The sequence below is a fragment of the Echinops telfairi genome, unplaced genomic scaffold (assembly GCF_000313985.2).
Source record: "Echinops telfairi isolate 266 unplaced genomic scaffold, ASM31398v2 ScPeMD7_3533;HRSCAF=4204_0, whole genome shotgun sequence".
NCBI classification, from domain to species: domain Eukaryota; kingdom Metazoa; phylum Chordata; class Mammalia; order Afrosoricida; family Tenrecidae; genus Echinops; species Echinops telfairi.
The window spans coordinates 256,295-264,725 of NW_022107431.1; the positions used below are offsets into that span (position 1 = coordinate 256,295).

General features: G+C 60.3%; 1 protein-coding gene across 1 annotated transcript in view; it reads left to right on the plus strand.

Annotated features, from left to right (window-relative positions):
* DLL1 (delta like canonical Notch ligand 1) overlaps positions 1–6,184 on the plus strand; it is an 8,248-nt gene extending 2,064 nt beyond the window's left edge. Inside the window, exons 5-11 of the mRNA XM_045294588.1 lie at positions 1,321–1,381; positions 1,663–1,793; positions 1,904–2,073; positions 2,187–2,403; positions 3,808–4,591; positions 4,776–4,899; positions 5,568–6,184. Coding sequence (XP_045150523.1) covers positions 1,321–1,381; positions 1,663–1,793; positions 1,904–2,073; positions 2,187–2,403; positions 3,808–4,591; positions 4,776–4,899; positions 5,568–5,573 — 1,493 coding nt within the window. The 3' untranslated portion in view covers positions 5,574–6,184. The remainder of the gene's footprint in view (positions 1–1,320; positions 1,382–1,662; positions 1,794–1,903; positions 2,074–2,186; positions 2,404–3,807; positions 4,592–4,775; positions 4,900–5,567) is intronic.
* The last annotated feature ends 2,247 nt before the right edge of the window (positions 6,185–8,431 follow it).

Here is an 8,431-nt window from a genome sequence, read left to right on the forward strand (position 1 = left end):
CCGTTCTGCCTGCTTTACCAGGGAGAGTTGGGGCCAGGCCTGCAGCCCGTGGGGGTAGGAGGAAGGAAGGACAGCGCTGTGGGGCCGGTGGAAACCAGGCCTGCTGTCACAGCGCTCGCTCACTGGGAATTGCGTTGGTTCTCCGAGTTGGGGTGCTTATGGCCCCCAAATCTCTAGGGTGACAAGCACCTGTGTTTGCACAGGCCGCTGTTGTGCGTGTCGCCGTGGGAATTCGGGCTCCAGTGTCGCCTGCCTGGCGGGGGTTTGTGTGGCCTTGTGCAGGGGGCGAAGGGGGCGGACTGGGCGCACACAATGCTGCAGAGGCATCTTGGTGCTACAACAGGGAAAGCGGGTTCGGATTACTAGGTACCCAGTGGTCACGGCTCTAGGAGTAGGGCGGGCTCTACAGGCGGGGCTGGGGCTGGGGGACCAGCCGGAGCCTCTCCCGGGCCGGGCGACAGAGGCCTTCAATTTCCCCCGGGGCCCGGGGGCGGTGGGCCCCCCGGAGTTCTCCGGGTAGCCCAGTTGGGAAGTGGGTGGGCCTGTGCCTGGTCTGGCTCCGCCCGGGGGAGGGGCGGCCTGCCCCTTCGACAGGCACCCTCCCTTCCGCACGCCCTATGTGTGCCCCCTGTCTCCGGCAGGGCTTTGTCGTATTAAACACTCGGGCCCGTGGCTTAACGCACCCATAACCAGGCGAGGGAAGTAGCTCGCCTGGCCCGGCGCCGCCCCTCGCTGGCCGGGCCGAGCCCACCCAGTCCTTCGCCAGGAGCCGTAAACTTCCACTTTTCCTTCTTATTCAAATCCTCGGGCCGCGCCGCCGCCCGCCCGCGCGCGTGCCGCAGATTAGCTCGCCCACAGCGCCGGCCGGCGGGGCCGCGGGGGCGCGCGCGCGCGTGTGCGCACGCGGGGCGCACGGAGGGGGCCGGGGGAGGGGAGGCCGCATTGTGGCCCCGGGGCAGCTGCTGGGAGAGCGCAGACAATGGAGCAGCTGTCCCGCCCGGCACCCTGCACACCAGCTGTCCACTCTTATCCACACACGTTCTGGGAGATGAAGAGGTGGAGCTTTGTGCTAAGAATTGGGAAGTGGGGGAGGGGCGGAGGGGGAAGGACTTCTGACCCTCCGAGAAGAAAAGGGGTGGGGTGGGGTGGGGGCTTTTGAGCCCCTTTTGTCCGTGTGCAACTGTATTAAGAAGAATGCTGCCCCGGGGCTGAGTGTGGGGCAGCCGATCAATACCCACCAGGCTAGGGAGCTTAACTCAGCTGGGACTCGGCTTACCAGGTCTCACCCTGCTCTTCCCCCTCTCTCTGTCCCTTCCTCAGCGATCTGCCTGCCCGGCTGTGATGAGCAGCATGGGGTCTGCGACAGGCCAGGAGAGTGCAAGTAAGTTCTTGGCTTTTCTGTCCTCCAGCCTGTGTGCCGTACCGAACCCTGGGCGGGGCTGGGTGGGTGCCTGCAACCTGAAGTGCAGACATAAGGCCACTCAGGGCCCCTCCCCTGGGTCACAGGTAGCCCAAAGGCAGCCTGGAGCTCCACAGGTCTGAGGCCGGCTGCCTGGAGGGACTCCCAGCCCGAGATGGGGCAGGTCTCGGGCCATGGCTGCCTCTATACTGAGGCGCTGCTGCAGTGGCCCTGTCCTGAGCCTGGTGCTTCCTGTCCTGCAGGTGCAGGGTCGGCTGGCAGGGCCGGTACTGCGACCAGTGCATTCGGTACCCCGGCTGCCTCCACGGCACTTGCCAACAGCCATGGCAGTGCAACTGCCAGGAGGGCTGGGGTGGCCTCTTCTGCAACCAGGGTGAGCGTCCTGCCCGAGCCCATCTGCCTTCCTTCCCAAGGGGCCGGTCCCTCGCGCGGTGGCCACAGGGGCCAGCCCCCTGACCTGACGTACGCTCTGCTCGCCCACAGATCTCAACTACTGCACCCATCATAAACCCTGTGAGAATGGCGCGGCCTGCACCAACACTGGTCAGGGCAGCTACACCTGCTCCTGCAGGCCTGGGTACACAGGCACCAACTGTGAGATCGAGGTCAACGAGTGTGATGCTGGCCCTTGTAAGAATGGAGGAAGCTGCACGGTATGTCGTGGCAGGGATGCTTGGACCTTTCCCTAGGCTGGGGCCTATCCCTGGAGTGAGTGGAGCCTTGTGCCCAGATGCCCCCAGAAGTCAGTTTTACCTTTGTTCTCTAGGATCTGGAGAATGGCTACTCCTGTGCCTGCCCCCCAGGCTTCTACGGCCAGCATTGTGAGCTGAGCGCCATGACATGTGCTGACGGCCCCTGTTTCAACGGGGGGCGCTGCTCGGACAACCCAAACGGGGGCTACACCTGCCACTGCCCCAGAGGCTACTCTGGCTTTAACTGTGAGAAGAAAGTGGACCACTGCGGCTCTTCACCATGCTCCAACGGTAAGACGCTGGCAGATGCACTACGGGCCTGCTGACCAGAGGCTGCCTGCTAGGCCTGCCCAGGGGTGCCTCAGAAGAAAAGACCAGGCCTCTGCTCAGAGCAGGTCCGCCAGTGGAAGCCCCAGGGAGCACGGTTCAGTGTGGTTCCGAGTGGCCCGTAGTCTCCGGGGAAACGTCACTCCTGAGCCCCCCTCAGGGCCTTCACGATCCGGGGACAGTGAAAACCTGACAGGCACTGAAGCAGGCACTGGCCGACATAGCAGCCTGGAGTGTGGCGGCCTGTGTGCGTGCATGTATGTATGTGAATGTGTGTCTCTCTGTGTTATGTGTGTTGTATGCATGTTGTATGTGTTATGTGTATTGTGTGTGGTGTATATGTGTATGTTGTATGTGTTATGTGTGGTGTATGTGTGTGTTATACGTGTGCATGTATGTTATGTATGTGTATGTTATGTGTATGTGGTATGTGTGTTATGTATGTGGTATGTGTGTCTGTGTGTGTAAGCTCAGCTCTGGCCCCTCCTTTTCAAGCTCAGTGGCCTGGTGTGGGGTGTGGGTACCCAGGGTCCAGTGTGGTCTGCTGAACAGGTGTGGGGACAAGCTCAGCCTGGAGTGGGGCATGAGCATGAGGGAGTTGGCAGTGTGACCCCCTGGGCAGACACATAGTGGATGCACTGGACAAGCCCAGCCTGGTGCGGGGCATGGGGACCGAGACCAGTGTGGTCTGCTGGTCAGGCACATACTGTATGCACTGGACAAACTCAGCCTGGTGTGGGGCATGGGAACCAGGCGGGCTGTTGTAGGTATGGGCGTACAGCCTGGTGCTTGGTGACCCTCATTAGGCACCGTGATCAAAGGGAGCCGTCAGTGGAAAAAGTGTTTGACTGCTTTCTGTGTGTAGTCTCACGGCCCTGGAGGGCCCCTGGGCCAACTGGTGTGTGCCTTCACTCCCACTCCCTAAACCAGCATGGCCTGAGAAACTGTGCTCCAGAGGCGTGGCATGGAGGGTTAGGGAGCTGGGCGGGAGGAGAGGAGGTCCCTGCCAGACCCGCCCCCTTCCGCACCTCCTTCCTTCTCTCAGCCCTGCTCTACTGGCTCCTCCCTGTGTGGCTGCGGGGCAGGAGCCTGCCCCCTGCAGAGTCAGTTGCCTCCTCTGTCCCCTGGCCTGTGTAGGCAGCCTGTGGACACACTTGCTCCAGACACAGCCCAGTAGGCAGGGTGTGAGCCCGGACTCTGTAGAGGGTTAATGATTGCGGGCCGGGCATGCTGCCCGCTGGCCCCGCCAAGGCCAAAGGCTGTCTGTCTCTCGTTTGGCTTTGTCTCTGTGCCCAGTGCCAGGCACGTGGGAGGCGTGTGAGCAGGTGCCAGCAAGGTGAGTGACGCACCCTTCCCCCCATGTTGCAGGGGCACACTGTGTGGACCTGGGCGCTTCCTACCTGTGCCGTTGTCCGGCGGGTTTCTCCGGACGGCACTGTGACGGCAACGTGGACGACTGTGCCTCCCTGCCTTGCGCCAACGGCGGCACCTGCCAGGATCGCGTCAACGATTACTCCTGCACCTGTCCCCCGGGCTACACGGGCAAGAATTGCAGCGCCCCCGTCAGCCGGTGTGAGCACGGCCCGTGCCACAACGGGGCCACCTGCCATGAGAGGGACCTCCGCTACATGTGCGAATGCGCACGCGGCTACGGTGGCCCCAACTGCCAGTTCCTGCTTCCAGACCCTGTGGTGGTGGACCTGACTGGGAGCTACTTGGAGACTCGGGGCGGCCCGTTCCCCTGGGTGGCTGTCTGCGCCGGCGCAGTGCTGGTCCTGCTGTTGCTGCTGGGCTGCGCGGCTGCGGGCGTCTGCATGCGACTGAAGGCGCAGAAGCGTCGGCTGCCCAGCGAGGCTGGCCGGGCCGAGGTGGAGACCATGAACAACGTGGCCAGCTGCCAGCGCGAGAAGGACGTGGCAGTCAGCATCATTGGGGCCCCGCAGATCAAGAACACCAACAAGAAGGCAGATGTGCACGGCGACCACAGTGGCGACAAGGGCAGCTTCAAGGCCCGGTACCCGGCTGTGGACTACAACCTGGTGCAGGGTCTCAGGAACGAGGACCCCGCCAGGGATGCCCACGGCAAGCTCGAAGCCAGGCCCGAGCCACACGGCTGTTCCAGCGTGGACCGGGGCTCTATGGCGCCCAGGGGGTGCGTGAGGCCCGGGGGTGGTGGGCATGAGCCAAGGAGCTCCTGGTGGGAGGGGGAGGGAAAGGGGGACGTGAGCCAAGGGTCCTGGGGCGCTGGGTGGGGAGCTGGTGGGCGTGGGCCAAGGGGGTGGGCGGGGTGTGTGCTCTTGTGTGCTCACCGCACCCTCCTGCCCTGCCCTGTCCAGTGGGGAAGCGTCTGAGCGGAGAAGGCGGGACTCAGTGAGCGTGAGTGGCACGTCCAAGGACACCAAGTACCAGTCGGTGTTCGTCATCTCTGAGGAGAAGGACGAGTGCGTCATCGCCACGGAGGTCTGTGTGGGCCTCCCTTGGTCCCTGTGCTCAGGAGGGAGTGGGGAAGGGTGCTGGGCTTGGGTGGGTCCCTGTGCTCAGGAGGGAGTGGGGAAGGGTGCTGGGCTTGGGTGGGGCACTGGGTTCAGGACTAGGGCCCAGGTCAGGCTGCTGGCCTTCATCCAAAATAGGGGTTCAAGGCAGGCATGTGGTGTTGGGGCTCAGTGTTGGGGTTTGATATTCAAGCATCGGGGCTCAGGGGTGGAGCTCCATGTAGGGGTGCAAGACTCAGTTTTGGGTTTGACATTGGGGCATAGGTCAGAGCTCAGGAGGTGGGGCTCTGTGCATGGGTGATATTGGGGTTTAGTGTGGGGGTATCAGGGTTGAAGGATGGGGCTCCACATGGGGGCACAGGGGCTCTGGGCATCAGGACTCGGTTTTGGGGCTTGGTGTTGTGACATTGGGCCTGGGGTTTCTTGTGGGCATCAGGGCTCAGTGTTGGGGTTTGGTATCGGGCCTGAGGCTCTGTGAAGGGGCATTGGGGTGGGGCATGGTACTCTGCACCAGCTCATGTGGTGTGGAACAGACATCGGGTGTGAGGCTGGACCCTTGGGGGGAGGGAGTGGAGCAGGCTGAGAACAATGGCCCCCATCCTTAACCCATCTTTCTCTCTCTTGTGGTCTCCTCAGGTGTAAAAGGGAAATGATATGGCACCCCCAGCCCCCCGTTTCTCCTAAAACACATAGAATTCCAAGGATATATGCCCCAACGGATGCTGCTGTATGAGGAGGGAGGCCCGGCTGCTGCTGGGATAAATTCAGACTGAGCTGGCTCTCTTCCTGAAGTTAGTGGGCGCCTGCTCATGGCCCAGGCCGGCGGGCAGCGCGGGCGCCCACTGCATGGCCTCTGACTCCCATTGCACTATGGACAGTTGCTCTTAAAGATTTATATTTAATGGACGGACGGACTGACTGACGGCAGAGACTGTGTGCTGCCTCATGTGTGTGTTTGCCACCCTCCGAGCCAGTCTTTTCTTGAGTTAAACACAAACACTGCCTGTTTGTCCTCTTTGGATACTGAAATATGTTTTTTTCTAGGTGGAAAAAAAATGTGTGTTATTTTTTGGATTTGTAAAAATATTTTCATGATATCTGTAAAGCTTGAGTATTTTCGTGATGTTCATTTTTTTATAATTTAAATTTTCTGGTAAATATGTACAAAGGCACTTCGGGTCTCTGTGACTATATTTTTTTGTATATAAATGTATTTATGGAATATTGTGCAAATGTTATTTGAGTTTTTTACTGTTTTGTTAATGAAGAAATTCCTTTTTAAAATATTTTTCCAAAATAAATACTATGAATGACACCAGAGTGGTCTTCCCATCCTGCCCTGGGGTTGCTCATGGGTGGGGGTCCACATTCTGCCTTGGGAGAGAGGCTCAGTGGTGAGTTGAGGGAAGTGAGCATGGGGACATCACTGAGCCCTTGCTCTGCCGCGTGGGGTCGCCTGGAGCCAGGGGCAACTTGACGGCAGCTCTTTCTTCAGTCCCCTTGTTCGGGTGAATTCTCGCTTTCCATGGGGTGACTGGGGTTGGGCTGGAGGCCTGTCTGTGATGCTCAGTGAGCCTCAGGCCTGTGTCTCTGTGATGCTGAGCGAGTTTCAGGCCTGTGTGTTTGATGTTGAATGAGGTTCAGGCCTGTGTGTCTGATATTGAGCGATTTTCAGGCCTGTGTGTCTGTGATGCTGAACGAGGTTCAGGCCTGTGTCTTTGTGATGCTCAGTAAGGTTCAGGCGTGTGTTGCTGTGATGCTCAGTGAGATTCAGAGGAGCTTCTAGCTGATCTTGGGGATTTGCTTCTGCAAAGCAGTCCCGGAGACAACGGGGACCCATGTGGGTCGCCTCACCGCTCATGGCAGCACCGCCTGCTCGCATGCAGCCTTCACGTGCACCTGGGACCTGAAACAGAATGACCGTGGTGCCGTTGGAGTCTGCGCCCAGCTTCCTCCGGCCCCACTGTGCCCTCATGGGGGTGCCCACACAGTCACTTAACGAGACCTGCTGATAGCTGGCATGATGGCCCGCTCCGGGCCTTCTTGTGGCCGCACCACACGGGGCCTCTCTAACTTTGGGCTGGTGGGGCGCACCACATGGTGCCAGTTCACCCTCAACAACCAGACACCCTTGGTCTCATCTCACAGAGGGCAGCCTCACAACCCAGCCCTGAGGGTCCTGTCTGCGTCTCTTCTCCTCCTGTCCTGAGACACTGCCCTGGCCAGTGTGTATCCTAGGGCTGCCCTGCCCCTTAGGCCTCTGTGGCCAGAGGGGACAGGACTCTGGAGCATGAGGTCAGTTTCAGGTCTCGGGGCCAGCGTCTATCCGAGCGGGGAGCCCGGCGTCGTCATGACTCTGAGTGTGTTCCGCTCCTCTCTCTATGCCCTCCGGGACCATGCACGGTCCCTGTGGCCCCATTTCCATGCCCGAGCTCCCTTCTCACCAGAGGGTCCTTGTGAGGTGCAAGGGCAGGAGCCTGGAGCCATAGGGCCCTTGAGGGTCCCTCAGTCTCACAGGCTGGCCATACTTCCTGCCGCCTTCTCCTGTGTTGTCTGTCCACTTCTCCCCTTGGCAGCACTCTTGACAGAGACAGAGCTCAGGACTTCTCCCAGCCTTGTGACTTCCTCCACCCCCTACTCCCATCCCACCCCAGTCCTCCTCTCCAGGGAACCCCTCCAATGGCTTGAAGCTCCTCCCCCTGCCCTCTGCCTAAAAGTCTTCCTTGCCCCTCCCAGACTCCATGGGTCTTGTGACTTTATTGGTTTGTGCAGCCCCTGCCTCCGAGCCTGTGCACCCAGCAGACTAGCGCCCTGGCCTCGCTCCCTGCCCTCGCTGGACCCTGTGGAAGCGGGGCCTGCTGTTCTTGCTCACCAGCATGGGGTGGAGCAGAAGCAAGGGCTGTGGCTCCCACTCCCCAGCTGGCCTCCACAGCGATGTGCTCAGCAACTCTCTCTCGGCGCCCAGGAAGAAAGGCCTGGTGCTCTCGCCTGATGGGTCACAGTCGTGGGAATGGCACAAGGCTCATGTGCTCTGCCCACATGTGCCAGAGTGGGATTCCTGCCCACTGGTCAGACAGAGCCCACAGAGCTCTCAGGAGTCTGCTTGGGGTCCAATTGGTGACCTGTGAATGTCACAGGAAGGATGTGGGGACTTTAGCTGCTTTCGATGTAGCAGCTGGGGGTCTTAGGGGCATTCTACAGTCCACAGAGAGGACCACATGGCCGACCCCACTATGAGACATGACGACCCTCACTGACCCATAGCCCTACAGGGGACAACACCGGAGACACAGTGTGGGAATTGTGCCCGATCTGATGCCGCCACACCGAATAAACAGGTGAATAAGCAAAACAATAAGGGGTGCAACAGAACAGCAGAACAACAGAACAGAACAGCAAGGGAACGGAGCGGCGAGGTCCCCAGGGAATGCTGAAGGTGGACTTTGGGGCCAGGGCATGGTGCCCCAGCAGACTGGACTGGAAAACACTCCTAAAGGCCA